This window comes from Paroedura picta, chromosome 1 (genome assembly GCF_049243985.1).
Source record: "Paroedura picta isolate Pp20150507F chromosome 1, Ppicta_v3.0, whole genome shotgun sequence".
In the NCBI taxonomy this organism is placed as follows: domain Eukaryota; kingdom Metazoa; phylum Chordata; class Lepidosauria; order Squamata; family Gekkonidae; genus Paroedura; species Paroedura picta.
In genome coordinates, this window is record NC_135369.1 from 83,643,143 (window position 1) to 83,659,838 (window position 16,696).

General features: G+C 43.2%; 1 protein-coding gene across 1 annotated transcript in view; it reads left to right on the forward strand.

The window, feature by feature from the left end:
* HEATR1 (HEAT repeat containing 1) overlaps positions 1-16,696 on the forward strand; it is a 66,494-nt gene that overhangs the window by 34,879 nt on the left and 14,919 nt on the right. The window contains exons 24-33 of the mRNA XM_077345423.1: positions 4,100-4,231; positions 5,746-5,852; positions 7,379-7,522; positions 8,595-8,710; positions 8,975-9,096; positions 9,936-10,064; positions 10,710-10,940; positions 11,046-11,172; positions 12,832-12,998; positions 13,931-13,977. Of these exons, the coding sequence (XP_077201538.1) occupies positions 4,100-4,231; positions 5,746-5,852; positions 7,379-7,522; positions 8,595-8,710; positions 8,975-9,096; positions 9,936-10,064; positions 10,710-10,940; positions 11,046-11,172; positions 12,832-12,998; positions 13,931-13,977 (1,322 nt within the window). The remainder of the gene's footprint in view (positions 1-4,099; positions 4,232-5,745; positions 5,853-7,378; positions 7,523-8,594; positions 8,711-8,974; positions 9,097-9,935; positions 10,065-10,709; positions 10,941-11,045; positions 11,173-12,831; positions 12,999-13,930; positions 13,978-16,696) is intronic.

Here is a 16,696-nt window from a genome sequence, read left to right on the forward strand (position 1 = left end):
GCATTTCTCATGATGTGCTCTGCATACAAGTTAAATAGGCAAGGCGACAGTATACAGCCTTGCCGAACTCCTTTCTCAATTTTGAACCAGTCAGTGATTCCATGTTCAGTTCTCACTGTTGCTTCTTGACCTGCATATAAATTTCTCAAGAGACAAATAAGATGCTCTGGTATTCCCATCTCTTTAAGAACTTGCCACAATTTGTTGTGCTCCACACAATCAAAGGCTTTTGCATAGTCAATGAAGCAGAAGTAGACGTTCTTCTGGTACTCCCTAGCTTTCTCCATGATCCAGCGTATGTTGGCAATTTGATCTCTAGTTCCTCTGCCTTTTCGAAATCCTGCCTGTACTTCTGGAAGTTCTCGGTCCACATATTGCTGGAGCCTAGCTTGTAGGATTTTGAGCATAACTTTGCTAGCATGAGAAATTAGTGCAATGGTGCGGTAGTTTGAACATTCTTTGGCATTGCCCTTCTTTGGGATTGGAATGTAAACTGACCTTTTCCAATCCTGTGGCCATTGTTGAGTTTTCCAAATTTGCTGGCATATTGAGTGTAGCACTTTTACTGCATCGTCCTTTAAGATTTTGAATAGTTCAACTGGAATGCTGTCACTACCACTAGCTTTATTGTTGCTCAGACTTTCTAAGGCCCATTTGACTTCACATTCCAGGATGTCTGGCTCCAGGTCAGTAACTACCCCATTGTGGCCATCAGGGATGTTAAGCTCGCTCTTGTATAGTTCTTCTGTATAATTTTGCCACCTTTGTTTAATCTCTTCTGCTTCTGTGAGGTCCCTACCATTTTGGTCCCTTATCATACCCATCTTTGCATGAAACGTTCTCTTCATATCTCCAATTTTCTTGAAAAGATCTCTGGTCCTCCCCATTCTATTGTTTTCTTCTATTTGTTTGCACTGTTCATTTAAGAAGGCATTCTTATCTCTTCTAGCTTTTCTCTGGAATTCTGCATTCAATTGGGTGTATCTTTCTCTTTCTCCCTTGCCTTTCACTTCCCTTCTCTCCTTAGCTATTTGTAAAGCTTCCTCAGACAGCCATTTTGATTTCTTGCATTTCTTTTTCTTTGGGATGGTTTTAGTTGCTACCTCTTGTACAATGTTGCGAACCTCCGTCCATAGTTCTACAGGCACTCTGTCTATCAGATCTAATTCCTTAAATCTATTTGTCACCTCCACTGTGTATTCGTCGGGGATATGATTTAGTTCATACCTGAGTGGCCTAGTGCTTTTCCCTACTTTCTTCAATTTAAGCCTAAATTTTGCAACAAGAAGCTCATGATCTGAACCACAATCAGCTCCTGGTCTTGTTTTTATTGACTGGATAGAACTTTTCCATCTTTGGCTGCAGAGCACATAGTCAATCTGATTTCTGTGTTGACCGTCTGGTGATGTCCATGTGTAGAGTCGTCTCTTGGGTTGCTGGAAAAGAGTGTTTGCTATGACCATTGTATTCTCTTGACAAAATTCTACCAGCCTGTGCCCTGCTTCATTTTGTACTCCAAGGCCAAACTTGCCTGTTATCCCGGTTATCTTTTGGCTTCCTACTTTAGCATTCCAATCCCCCATGATGATAAGCACATCATTTTTGGGCGTTGCTTCTAGAAGGTGTTGTAGGGCTTCATAGAACTGATCAACTTCATCCTCTTCAGCAGCAGTGGTTGGGGCGTAGACCTGGATCACTGTGATGTTGAATGGTTTGCCTTGGATTCGAACTGAGATCATTCTGTCATTTTGGGGATTGTATCCCAAGACTGCTTTTCCTACTCTCTTATTGATTATGAAGGCTACTCCATTTCTTCTGCGAGATTCTTGTCCACAGTAGTATACCTGATGGTCATCTGAATTAAATTCACCCATTCCTGTCCATTTTAGTTCACTGATTCCTAAAATGTCGATGTTCAGTCTTGTCATTTCTTGTTTAACCACGTCCAGCTTGCCTTGATTCATGGATCTGACGTTCCAGGTTCCTATGGAATAAAAATCTTTACAGCATCGGACTGTCTTTTCGCCACCAGTTACTTCCACAACTGAGCGTCCTTTCGGCTTTGGCCCAGCCGCTTCATTCATTCTGGCGCTACTCGTACTAGCCGTCTGCTCATCCCCAGTAGCATATTGGACACCTTCCGACCTGAGGGGCTCATCTTCCAGCGTCATATCGTTATGCCTATTGGAACTGTCCATAGAGTTTTCATGGCAAAGATACTGGAGTGGTTTGCCATTTCCTTCTCCAGTGGATCACCTTTTGTCAGAGCTCTCAGCTATGACCTGTCCGTCTTGGGTGGCCCTGCACGGCATAGCTCATAGCTTCACTGAACTACGCAAGCCCCCTTGCCACAACAAGGCAGCGATCCTTGAAGGGGGAAATATATATATACAAATATATATATTTGTAATCCTTGGTGGTCTAAACTGTAGTGCACCCCCCATTCTATACACACTCATATGTTGGCAATAAATCTGTGTAACTCTTTCAGAAATCAGTTGCCATTGGTGTGGAATCTATCTTGTGGAGTTCTACACGGTGCAGTTCTCTCTCCCATGCTTTTCAGTCTCTATGTAAAGCCCTTAAAACAAATAATTTGTAGCTCTGAGGTTGTCTGTCATCAATATGCTGGTGATACTCAGCTGTAAATAACCTTATTCAAATCTCCTAGTGATGTTGCAGAGGTCCTGAATCACTATCTGGGCATGGCAGTTATCTGGCTCAAAGTGAACAAATTGAAACTAAACCTTGAAAAGACAGAGATAATGCTGGTTCAAAAGGATGAGGTCTTGAGGGACACCATTCTCTCCACTTTTGTTGGACTTCAGCTTACCCTTGGGGTCATACTGAATCCAGCTTTATTACTGGAGAAAGCAAGTTCATGCAGCTGCAAAAAAATGCTCTTTTCCAACTCAGCCTAGCCCATGAGATGGCTCTGTACCTTAATATGGCTGACCTGGCCACCTGGATTTACGCCACCATAACATCAAGACTAGGCTAATGTAATGCAACTCTAAGATTCTGGGTAATCCAAAATGTCCTGTTCGGCTATTAACAGGAGCTAGATGGAGGGTGCATATTGCTCGCATTCCGCAGATGCTCCATTGGCTGCCCCTGGTTTAAGACGTTGGCTATCACGTACAGATCCCTTCATGGCCTTGGTCCCTACTATTTGTGGGACTGGCTCTGTGTGTGTGTGTTCTGTCACAACTACTTGACTCAAGTCAGCAGGTGCCAACATGCCCCACAGGCAAAATCAAAATCAACAACGGCTGGTACATGTACCTTCTCTATGGTAGCTGTTGTGGAATGGTTTCCCTGAGGAGGTTGAGAAAGCTTCCACTCTCCTGGCTTTCTGCAAACTACAAAACTGAACTATTCAGGAGGGCTTTTCTGGGCAGATAATAGGGTTGCACTGTACAAAATGCTTTTACAAACTTGCTTGGATAATTGGTTAGGGGCTGAGGTCTATACTGCTGTGTGTAGCTTGTTGCAAATAGGTTCATATTTATATACTTTCTCTACTGAGTAATGTGTCATGTAAACACTTACGCAAGGCTTCAGTTCTTTTCTGGTGGTTCCAGACTTCTAAAATCCTAAAGCGCTGGTTATTGATTGTCACATTTTGTCCATCGTATTGACTCACTGTGTGCAAACCACCTTGAGTTCCTGTGAAAAAGGCAGACTGCAAATAATGTAACTGAATAAATTTTTGAAAATTGACTTTGAGTCTGCATGCTTTCAAATTCCATTCTCATGGTCATTCTAATTGCATTCTTAAACAAGATAGTTCAAACATTTTAAGGCATTTTGTAGTAATTCAGGACTGTGTACTTAAATGTTCTGCAGTGCAGGACAAAAGTAGGGTACAAGCATTTTAAATAAATAATGTTCTGTGTAGGAAACAGTTTTATGATTATGTTTGCACGATCCAGGTTCAAATCACTAGGGCTTCACAAAGTGGTACTAGCAGTTACTTTTCAACTTCAGTTGTGTGAAGTAGGAACAATAATGTTTTTTTCCTTTCAGAATATATGACTAATGCACAATAAATATTTCATGCACTGTAAAATAACCACCAATACAATGTCATTTCTAGATTACGAAGCCATTCTTTGCTGCTGTGCCAGATGGGAAGGTTCAGCAAAAAATACTAGGAGTTTTGTTTGATCTGCTGCTCACCTGCAAAAATCCGCTTTGTGCTCAGGCCATTAGTGGTGTTTTTAAAGGGGTAAGAATTCATTTTTCCAAATAAATGAGAACATGTGTTCCCTCATGAGATGCAGAACTGAGTTCTGTCGTGGTTATAGGATGCCAGTTTTTACAGGTAATTTCTTTGAGCATCATGATGAAAGTATGCTTCCATAGGAAGACACAAGCATTACGGCAGTGCGTGAGGAAACACTCATCTGTTTGCACACTTCTGTCTGTGTTACTCAATATATATTAAACTGCAATGAAAAGGAGAACTTCAAGTGTTGCTCATAGTCATAAAATTTCCAGAAATTGTGGGTGGGGAGGGGAATGAAATATAAGCAATACTTTCTGTCCTAATTTTATTGCTTCAACAATTTATAATGTATCACTTATAACTTAGCATATCAAATTGCAATATTTAATATTTTTTAATTCAAGTTACAAATGCCTTAGTATTCTACAGGCAAAATTGCAAATGTATCCAATTCTTGAGAGAAAACTGAAAGCTGATGCACCCTATGCTACCTTAGCACATGTATGCACCTATGTTCTAACTAGATGCTGTCCCCTTCCCACTGGGTCTACTGCTTAGAGAGAGCTCAGTTTTCCGTGAAACTTTTAAGTGATTTCCTCGGAGGCTTTAGTGTCATTTCTGCCCCTATTCCTTTTTTTTCCTTCCAGAAAGGTATACGTGTCACAGTAGTTGAAGGGAGAGATTAAAAGGGGAATTGAGAAAGGACATGATCACTGTTTCTAAGTGTTTGAAAAGCTGTCACTTAGAGGAGGGCAGGCAGCGGTTCTGTTGGAAGCCAAGGATAGGACTCACAATCATGAGTTTAAATTACAGGTGGAAGCATACTGGCTGGATATTAGGAAACATTCTTTAACATTAAAAGTAGTTCAGTAGTGGAATCAACTATCATGACATCTCATCAGATGTCAGAATCTAAGCAGGATTAGCCCTGGTTAATATCTTGACTGGGAGACCACCACCATGAAACTGGCCTTTTTCTAGCCATTTCTTGACTTTTCAAATCTATGGTTCAGTTTTTTGGGTCTAGGAAGTTATAAAAGGCTCCTCTCTGGTGACTTAGTCATGATGACTCACTGTTTCAGAGAACGCGATAAGGGGATGAGATGGACAGAGAATGCAAATGAGATCATGGGAGCTTCAAGGCCAGAGAATGGGGAATTGTGGTACTCACATTCCATCTCATTAATGCAAGGAACCTTTGGCAGGAGTTATTGTCTGCTTGACAGTGGGCACATTCTGACTGCAGGAGTACATTGTCAACACTTTTTACCCCCACCTTATAGCAGCTTTCTCTCCAGTTCAGAAGAACATATAAAAGCAAACCTTTCCTACCATTTAGATGGTTGCAAGATGCACTCAACTCTGCATGCATATATTGGCCTCATCTGTTATCTAGGAAGACCTGGAGAGAGAGAAACAGTTCAGGCATAAGTTGCATAGCAAGATGCAATCAGATGACGTTATTTGTGCCTTGCACCTTTGTATTAAAGGTTATTTCTTTATGCACTGTCTAGATTTCAGTGGATGCTAAGCAGGTTAGCATGGAACTAGAACCGCTACCGAAAGTGAAGAATGTGGCTACTATTCACCAAACTAGAAGACAAAAGATGCAGCAGCAGAGGTAAAGTAGACTGGAAAATGGCATGGTTATGGATCATAGTGAATTAGCCCAGATTGATGGAACTTTTGAGATCACGGTAATGCAGATATTTAGTCTTGTTACAGTGCAATCCTGTACAAAGTTCCTGGAGCCAAAGTCCACTGAAATCAGTAGTCTTAGACTTGAATGTGTGGGGGACTTGTGAGGGCATGTCATTTTCCGCTGTATTCCCTCCCCCACTATTTCTTCTTTCCTTTTCCTGACAGCTGCCATGTCTTCCCTCAGTTTCTAGCTCCATTTTGTGGTTCAATTCATCCACATTTTTTTGCCTCCTTTGGAATCTTTAAATCGCCCATGGCGCCAGGCGCCACGGACTAAATAAAAGGCTAAGGGGTTCTAGGGCGGGATGTGTCCGTGATGAGGAAGGGTCCGGATTGGACCCTGCCTCTGGACAGACAATCGGAGGGACCAATCGCGCCTGCCGATTGGTCCCTCCGATTCCCAGCCCCAGCAACTGCGAGCCGCGCACAGCGCGGCTCGCAGTTGCTCCCTTTGCCACTGGCCTGTCAGGCCGGCCGCAAGGGAGCCCCCGGCAGCCGCACAGAGCACGGCTGCCGGGGGCTCCCTGCCCAGTGGCCTGACGCGGCAAGAGGCGCTTTGCGCCTCTTGCCGCGATCAAGCCGCCACCCGAGCGAGCCCCCGGCAGTCGCGCAGAGTGCGGCTGCCGGGGGCTCCCTGCAAGAAGGCTGCGCGAACGTCCGCCCCTGTCCAGAACGGCCTGCGCGCCTGCCCAACGGCCCGGCCTCTGCAAGCTGCGGACCCGCCCGGACCACCAGGTAAGCTGCCGCGGCCGGGGGCCCTCCTCTCTCCTTTCCCCTTCCCCCTTCTCCCCTTTCAAGGCCCATTTTTAGAAATGGGCTTTGAAACTAGTTAGATATAAACCTGGGTCCTTTATCACCACAGTGAGTAACAAATAGAGACAACAAAGCCTCAGTACTCGAGCTGGAAGAAATCGTACTGGTTTATTAATAACTGCATAGCTGCCTGTCCAAGGATCCTCTCCAGCAGAACCCAGATATGTGTGAAAGCCCAAGAGAGCCCTGCTCTGAATGGTTGATAGCTTGTTATTCTATCAGGTTGATGTTCAGATGCCGGAAGTCGATACGGCAGTCTTCCACATGGAAGCTCACCTGTTTTACCTGATCTCTTTATGCAGTTAAGAGCAGATTATTGCAGCACATGCACATATTCAGCACATGTGCAGAAAATATAATGGAAAAGGTGCAGGAGAAAAAGCTTCTCGCACAAACGTGTAAGTGGCATATATGTACAGACAAGATTTCTGGCAGCATATCCATAGCTTGTTTTATTAGAGGGCAAATAGGAAGGAGTAGAGATTGTTTATAATGTGTCCATAGTGGCAAAGTTACAGCTCTTTGCAGATACTGAGTAAACGGGGGGGGGGGGGGTTGTGATGATTCTTCCTTTGTACAATATTGGGATAAGAGTTTGTAAATGTGTTGGCCCTTTCTGTTTTCATCCTTTAGAAAAGTGCAAGATCAAGAGTGTGTACTGGAAGAGAGCAGTGTGAACTGGCAGAGAGTCACACTTATCCTAGAATTGCTGCAACACAAGAAAAAACTCAGACAACCTCAGGGACTGATACCTGTCCTTTTCAGCTTGCTAGCCAGGTAATGGCTGTCCTTTAGAGAGCAACTGTTGGGCTCATCCTTTAGTACAAGCCCACAAAGGGGTATTTCCAGCCCTTGGCATGGAAACCTCATGGCAAAGATAGAGCCTCTGGACCAGACCATAGCAGTTCAGAGACCCATGCTCTTCTCTCCTCGTACAATCCTCACTGTTCCAGAAGCACAAAAGGGGCTCTTATGCCATCTCCTGTATACATGCCTGCTATAGTCTGGCTGTAGCCAAGTTCCCTTTGTGGCATGGGCACAAGCAGGCTGTGGGCCTGGCCAAATGAACCTGTGGATCTGGATGCTCATCTGTTGGAGCAGAAGGCCTCCAGGCTGCCTGGCAGCTAGATGTGCAGCAATAACTGTTGTCTTATGGTCAGATGTATAGCAGGGTCGGGGTCAGATTATATTTCCTTGTTCAAGAGGCTTATTGCATGCACACAGACAGTTGACTGAATCATTGCCATAATGGTTTATTCAGAGAACATGTTCTTTCTGCATTGCAGAAAACCCTGAACTCCTAAATGCTTCTGTAGGTGACAAACGGGGAGCATCAGTTTCTTTAAACCATTTGCCTCTTGTTCTTCTCTGAGATTGAACACAAAGTGCAACATGACGTATTAGAAATAGTAATTTGCATTACATTTGTTTTGGGCTGTTTGTTTGACCTTAAAACTTTATGTTTCCAAGGAATTCAAGTGTTTTTCAAAAGGCCTCTTCCTAATTTAAATTATGGCATATCACTTTGCTACAATTCATTATATTATTGTACATTTGATACATATGTATTACTAGATATGCCTCCCACTCTTTAGCCATAGGGTTCTCAAAGCATGTCACTACAATTTAATCCTCCCACCAACATTTTGTAACTCACTAAAAAAAACAACCCTTCAACATTATTCCTGAAGCTTCCCATCCAGAGTTGCACATCCCCAAAGAGACAAGCCAAAATCACAGAGGAATCAGATATTTTTCACGTAGAATTCCATTGGAGCTATATTGAAGCATTCCATAATATAAGTGTTTTACTGCAAGTTATTAGCTAGCTCGTCTTCTGGATTTCCAGGTGCCTGGAACCCTGTTTGGAACTGGAGAATCTGGAATACATAAAGCAACTAATACTTGCCTGCCTTTTAAACATCTGCCAGAAACTGTCCCCAGATGGCAGCAGAATAGGAACAGGTAAGCCAAACAGCCAGCTTTTATGGTCATGACGTCTTTTGAATTAGTGAGACAGATGATGGGCCAGTTTGAGAAGTAAGAAGTGGCATCTCCAGCCCTGTCTTAAGCAGAACCGCACTCTGCTAGCCCTCCTGACTTAAGCAAGGTGCTGCTCTGCTTAGAATGGCCCTCTTAACTGCAATTGCATCTGTGCCCCAAGGCTTGATCTTGATAGGAGATTTTAAACCTTTCTCAGTTCCCAACTATCTTGTTTCCTTTTTTGAGGTATTCTTGATGAAGAGAAATTCAACGTGGAGCTGATAGTTCAGTGTGTCAGGGTTTCACAGATGCCTCAGACTCACCACCACGCTTTGCTCTTGCTGGGGGCTGCTGCCGGAATGTTTCCTGTAAGTACAGACGGTGGGTGTGGCCGTCCTTCCCAAGAGGGGAAGGTGTCAACTTGAAATATTAAACTATAAGCTGAAATGGAGGCCTGATTTTTAGAAGCAGCCGTAGATACTTGTTTTCTCTGCCTGCTATACCCTTTGGTGCCATGAAGCATTTGCTCGCCAAGTGGTCCTAAGCTTGTTGGCTGCTTCCTTCTGACCCAGCCCCAGTGCTAGGGAGGGCCTCAGCTCGTAAAGCCTCTTTCCTCTCTGCTCGGTCATCAGACCCACCCTGGGACTGCCATAATATCCACTTCCCTCACTCTTACCTACCCCAGTCTTCCTCCTTCCTTCTCTATGTCTCTCAATTGAGCTGTCTCTTTGTTTCTGGGTGAGAGAGAGATCACTGCTGTGTTTTGAACAGCACCTGCCTCACTGATGCTTATGATTAAATGTTTACGAGAGCAAGAGCAGAAAAGGCTGCCGTGGCTTGTTTGATTGAGAGCAGTTTCCCACCACCCTCAACTGCAGACAAATCCCTGCCCTCCCAGCAACAAAAGCCTTTTTATTAGGCAACCCCTGCCCACAAAGCAGTAGCAAAACTGGACAGGCATGTAAGTATTTTTTTTAAGCCTGATAAACAGGTGAAGAGAGTCAGAACTGCTGCCCTTGCCTAATTAGGCTAATGTAATGTTTGCTCTGCTTGTTGCATATGGGAGAGCAAAGATGACCACCAGTACCTGTATATGGGTCTACAGACTTAATTACTGTAGGACTGCTTGGTGGGCAAAACTAAAACTTCATATTCCCGGAATAAAAGATTAACCCTCTTGGGATGGGGATTGGTTTTTCTTGTTCAGGGCAAAGTGCTGCACAATATCATGCCCATTTTTACATTCATGGGAGCAAATGTCATGCGTCTGGATGATGTGTACAGTTTCCAAGTGATCAACAAGACTGTGAAGATGGTGATTCCTGCGCTCATGCAGGTAAGACTTTGTGAATTGAGGTTTAGGTCTTCTAAATAGAACTGGCCTTGTTTGTCTTGTTTTCTGGTAAATTTTCAACACTCCTAACTAGCATTCCATTGCTTTAAATAGATCTAGAATTCAGTTTTCTCTTCTGGCGTGTTGGTCATAAGAGATAGAAGGTAGATTTTTTTCATTTTCTATAAAATAAAGGAACTTGCTGAATTTTTATGAGTGGCAAGGTCCACGCTCAGGGGTAGAATATCTGCCTTGCATGCAGAATGTCCCAGGTTCAGTCCTCAATATCATTGCTCAGGGCATACATGATGTGAAAGACCTAAAAAAAAAATGAGTGGCTGCCGATCAGAGTAGGTAGCACTTGATAGAGCATTGGTCTAGTTGAGCATAGTTTTGTGAAAACTGATAACATGGTGTGGGGGTGCAGCAAAGCTGTGTGCGCCAGTGTGCATGTTAGGACTTTCCAACAAATCATTAAGGTTGCTGTGTTAACAGAACTGACTCTTTAGTCTAAATTTCAAAAATGGGGTCTTGGAAACATTTTGGGTTCTCCTTCATGACGTAGAAAAGAGACCAGTATGATTTTGAATTGCTTAGTATGTAACATCTCATCTTCCAGTACTAACTGTTGGCTTGTTTGCTTCATAGGCTGAGGACAGTAGCTCCTCTGAAAACATGGGAAATGTGGAAGGGGTGGCCGTTCAAATAGTTCGTGTATTTGTGGATGCTTTGCCACATGTACCTGAGCATCGGCGCCTCCCGATCCTAGCGCAGCTGATAAGCACTTTGGGAGGAGAGCGATTCCTTTGGGTTCTTCTGGTGCTGCTGTTTGAACAGCATGTGACAAAATTCGTGACACCAACAGCCAGTGGGGAGAAGGTAAGAGCCATGTCCTGTAGTCTGTTATTTCTTTAAAAGCACATTGCAACTGTCTCGTTTCCCTCTTGAAAAAATGTGCTTTTCCCTTTCTTCTTACAAATACAGGATGCTGTGTTGGAGACTGATACCGAATTCTGGATTTCTGTGTGCTGTGAGTTCAGTGTAAAGGAACAGCTACAGACTCTAATGAAAATGCTGCACTATTTAACACAGTTGCCAAAGAACAAAGGAGGTAAACAAATATTTATTCCTCTCAGCTGGGACTTATACCTGCAGTATAAATAAATACAGTCCGGTTTTCAACCTGGAATGGGGTGGAAATGGCTCTGCTTGCTCTTGAGAGATGACTTTCGAAGGCTACTGGATCAAGATGGATCAGCGCTGCTTGTGCTTCTAGATCTCACAGCAGTGTTCGATCTTGTGGATCATGAGCTTCTGGCTCACCAATGCAGAGATACAGAGATCAGTCTTCCAGTGGCTGATCTCTTTTCTCTAAACCTGGGGACAGAGAGTCTGTACCAGGGAAGAAGAATCACGCTGCTGCCAACTCCGATGCAGAGTACCGCGGGGTGTGATTCTCTCCCTGATATCAACATCTTTATGTGCCCTCTCGCCCAGCTTGTCCAGAGGCTTGGAGTTGAGTGTTATCAGTACCTTTAAGACCTTATGTGGTCCAGGACCTGTGTATTTTGGGACCACTTAATTGGGAATACATGGATACATCAATTTAATCCCACGAAAGGGGTTGTAAAGAAATAGAGTTGGTTTAAATGCAAGTGTTTATTTATGAATTTGTTATATTTTTAGGCTGCCCCTCTCTAGCAGCAGTCTCGGGGCAGCTGACCACAATTCAGATTGAATACATAAAATCAGTGGTCCCCAACCACCCGGCCGTGGCCCGGTGCCGGGCTGTGAAGGCCCTGGCACCAGGCCGCGGCTCCCTGCCTCCACAGGGCTGCGCTGGGCCGCGAATGCGCGTTTGCGCCATGTGTGGCCGCAAATGCGCATGTGCGGCACTCTTGCGCATGCACAGCACTCTGATTTTGATGTATCCGTGTATTCCCAATTAAGTGATTCATAATTGTAGACAAAACAAAATCAAAGTCCAGTAGCACTTTTAAAACCAGCAAAGATTTATTCAAGGTTTGAGCTTTCGAGTGCAAGCACTCTTCCTCAAACTTGCACTCAAAAGCTCACGCCGTGAATAAATCTTTGTTGGTCTTAAAGGTGCCACTGGACTCTGATTTTGTTTTGTTGTGCTGCTTCAGACCAAGACGGCTACCCACTTGAATCTATCATAATTGTAGAGTTAGGCTTCACTCAGACATTATAACACACCTGTGTTTTTCCATAATGTGCACAAAACATGGCCTGTCCCTTGCGCATGAAGCACTGGTTTTGTAAACCTTGAATAAAACTCCAGTTTGTCTGAACTTGCAGGTGTGGGTTGTGGTTTAAAATCCTGGTTTGCGTGGAGAAAACAAACTCACAATTTGCCTGTGTACTTGTGGTTGTATAGCATGAAAACCTGTTAGTTGAAGGTGTCTGAAAACAGGAGGCCCACACTTAGTGCTCTTTGTGGAAGGGTTAGGAAAAGGGAATGCCCAGCATGGATGCTAGGAGATTTGTCTTAACATCTAAAATGCAGTGTTACACTTGCTTCCTGCCTGGATTATTTAGGATTTATGTACTCATGTGCTAATTTGTTAGCCACCTTGGTTGCCCTTTGTGAGGCCAGAAGGGTAGGATGTAAATTTTGTTAAATAAGTAAACAAAATAAATAAGTATTTATGATGGGTGTGTTTACTGTACTCCCCTTCACATTAGATAAAATTATTTATGTAGGCTTTCCTTACCTCAGAAAATATTGTTTGGTTTATTGTTTTAACAGATGACCGGCAGCAAAAGAAATCAAGATTACACAAGACCAAATCACAGAGCCAAGAAACTGAGCTCTTTAATGTGGAGTCGTACTCTGGTAAACAGCTGAGGCATTTCAAATTCCTGACAGTCTCTTTCATGTCACAGCTTCTGGCTTCACACAGTTTTGTGAAAAAGGTGAGGCAATTTAACCTTTCTAATGACTTGATATGGTTTCTTTTCTTCCCCAGCTGGAGCTTTGTATTTTATTAACTTGGGTTTTGGTGGAAGTATGTGACTTGCAGTATTTTTCTGTTGTCCCTCGTCTCAAATTCTGTGCAGGTTGGTAGTGACTGGAAGGGTACCTGGTTTTGTAAACCTTGAATCAAATGGTGGGTGAAATGAATTAGAATTTTATTTTATTTGCTGTGGACATCAAGAGATCACACAAAAACAAGGATACTTTAAACTAGATTTCTGAGACCAAAGATCCAAATAAGTCATATAAAAAGATTGTTTTCTTATTGCTTACTTTAGAAGTCTTAAGCACAATTTATACAATAGACATTTATCTGTGCAAGCCCTGCTTACCATATATGTAAGCTTGTAGTGAAACCATGCCAGTAACTTGTGACAAATACATTTTATTGTGATGGTGCATGTCACACATGGGTCTAAAGTTGGATCTAAATATTTGGTGACAAACAGAAGGTTAACTCACAAGTGAATTTGGTACTTGGCTAAAAGCCAGCCAACATCCATATGCAAATAAGGCACTAATGTGGAGGGGGTAGAGAGTGGAAGTGCAGGTTTGGTGGTTTGTTCACTGAGTTTTCAATTTGTTTGTTCACTGAGTTTTCAATTTTATTTTGTAATCTTGAATTCTAACACAGGAGATTGTCTGCTTTCTGAAAGCTGCCAAATTTTGTAGTGTACAGTTGGATTGGAGGCAAGCAGATGTGTTGATCTGCTATATACGCTATGAAATACTAGTAGTTAATTTGAAACCTAATAATAAAATGTCTCATTGGAATGTAAATATGAAATGTTAGATGTTAGTTACCATGTCCATGTTGCTTGAATTGATCATTTTGGCCATTATCAATACAATTGTTCTTCTCCCCAATTAGGTAGTGGAATGTGAATATGCTGAAGAGTTAAAGGAGCTTGAGCAGAGGTACATTTTTCCCCGAAATTTTCTGTTGAGCTTTAAAAATATGCACAAAAGGAGGCAACTGCAAACGAAATTTTGATTGACTCCATTGTTATTGCTGTAGCTCCCTTCCTGATCCCAATCAACTGGCAAGCATTCTGTTAAATAGATACACGTTTGGTGTACAGAGACTATGCAGCATTAGTGAACTAATGGAAATTCATATCCAAAGTAGAGAGAAAGAAAGGAATAAAAAGATAGACATTGCTTAACCAAATGAGGATAGGGGTTGTTTTTATATGCCCAGGCTGCTTTTCAGAAATGCAATTAACTTGCTTACAAATGATTTCTAGAAATTTATGCTAGAAATGTCTCTGCATGTTAATGCTTAAATTATGGTATTACTCTGTTTTTATAACAGAAACTAAGGTTCTGTTCCGCTAATGGCAGAACTTTCATCCACTAGGAGGAATTGAGAGCATGGTGTGGTCTTTAAGAGCAGTGGACTTGAATCTGGATAACTGGATTTGATTCTCCATTCCTCCACATGCAATTTGCTGGGTGACCTTAGGCTAGTCACACTTCTCTCAGAGCTGTTCCTGTAGAACAATTCTCAGCCTCACCTACCTCACAGAGTGTCTGTTGTGCTGTTTGTAAGCTGCTTTGGGACTTCTTTGGATGGTGAAAAGCAGGGTTTAAAAAAGAAATATCTTCTTCTTCCTCCAGAAGTACATTGAATCCAACCTTATGGCTTTTGGTTTCTGCCTTTTGCGTTTACTAATGATTTTGATATGTTTGATTATGATAAAGTTTATTACATGTTGATAAGCAGTTGAAAAATACTACTGCTTTTAAAGTTCTAAAATGTCTTGGCTGATTTGAATGCTTCTGAGGCAATATTTATTTGAGCACATTTTTAGCCTTCCTTCTTTCTATGAAGGACTTAGTGTGGCTAACAATGCTAAAAAAATTGCTAGACAATATATTCTGTGTTACACCACTTCCTAAAAGTTAGTGTGCCTTTGGCCCATTATGCACGGCCGCCGAAACGGCGATTTCGGGTCACATGGAAAACGCGGAGGGGGAAGACGCGACGCATACCGGTTATATACCGGGGCGCAACGGCGGCAAAACCCAGAGTAACCAATTATGCACGCGCCGATCCGGGCGCCGCTTCTGGTTGCGCCCCGCTCACCCGGAAGCTGCGCTTTCTTCCGCGTTTCACTGACGCGGCTTTTTCGGCGGCATGCACCGAAGCTGCAGCCGGTTGCAGCCAGCTCCGTGCGTTATCCGTGATTTTAGTCGCCGCCATTCCACCCCGAATGTGCGCTAAAACCCCCGTGCATAATGGGTCTTTTTGAGGCATTTGTGAAGGCCATTCAGAGTGTGGTGCTCCTACTGAAAAATAATGGCATATTTATAGTATGATCCTAAGCAGAGTTACATGCTTCTAAATCCATTGGACAGTGGATTGTACTGCTAATGAGCCTGTAAAAGAGGATACATAAAAGGCTCAAGCAGGGAATTGGAATGGCCAAATAGTTCCCAGAGCTGGTCTTTTGGGTCTCATGCTGTGAAGGGCTTTAACTGTAACAGTGAACACCCTGAATAGAATTCAGGAACAAACAGGCAACCAGCATAAAGTGTTTACAATAGGTGTAATTTGTATATAATGGCTTGTTCCCAATGGTTACAGCTACTGAAGTTTCTAGGTTGTCCTCTAGAGTAGCGATCCCCAACCTGTGGGCTGCGGACCACATGTGGTCCTTGGACTAACTAGAGGTGGGCCTCAAAGGACGCCTCCCCCCCTCCCCCGGCCCTTTACTTCATCCCCCCCAGCCCTTTACAACACACTTCATTGTTGTGGCGTGTCTGTATCTTATTTTGAAGGAATGTTTAAACATTACCATAGCGATCAGAGAGCGTTAGGGCAGTGGTTGAGAGTAGAGGAGTAAACTACCCCCCCCCAGCGGGCCTCAGTAAAAGGCATTGAGTGGTCCCTGGTGAGTGGTCCCCGGCGTTGAGTGGTCCCCGGTTATAAAAAGGTTGGGGACCACTGCTCTAGAGCAGTCTCCCATACGGTGTGTCCCAAGACTATAGATGGCTAGATCTGCCAAGCCTGAATAAAAGGCTAACCAATCAAGGAAAGGTGTAGCCTTCATACCAAGTCCCTCATCCAAATTCTTAACTGTATCAAATACACTTCACATCATCACCCTTGCCACCCAGCCTACTTTATCCTCTTTTACATGCATCATGCCTGTCTTGTCTGGATTCATTTTCAGTCTGCCCTTCCTCAACTTGTCACCCGCAGCTGGCAGACATAGGCCTGAAGCAAAGATGGCTGCTTTGGGTGCGTTAGTTAGAAAGCCACCTCTGCTACCTGATGTATTCGCCATCTAGCATCCAAGTCGAGTGAATCAGCATAGAATTGGATAAAAACATAATAGCTAATAGCCAATTATTATTATGAGACTACTCTTGGAGTCATCAAATGCTATATTACTGGCAGAGTGGTAGTGAAAAAGTATTTCTCCTTTGTCACCATCAGTGCAGTTTCATAGACTGTCTACTCTGGTTTATATCAGGTTCAGTCCATTTACCCTCATATTTTCCAGCCCTTTTCTATTCTGCCAGTTTCACAGTAAACCAGGAATCCGGTTTCCTACCTGAGTGTGGAAGAGGTGCTGCCAAAACGCCACCAGCCATGTAGCAGAAATAAATAATGAATAGGCAGTGTCTT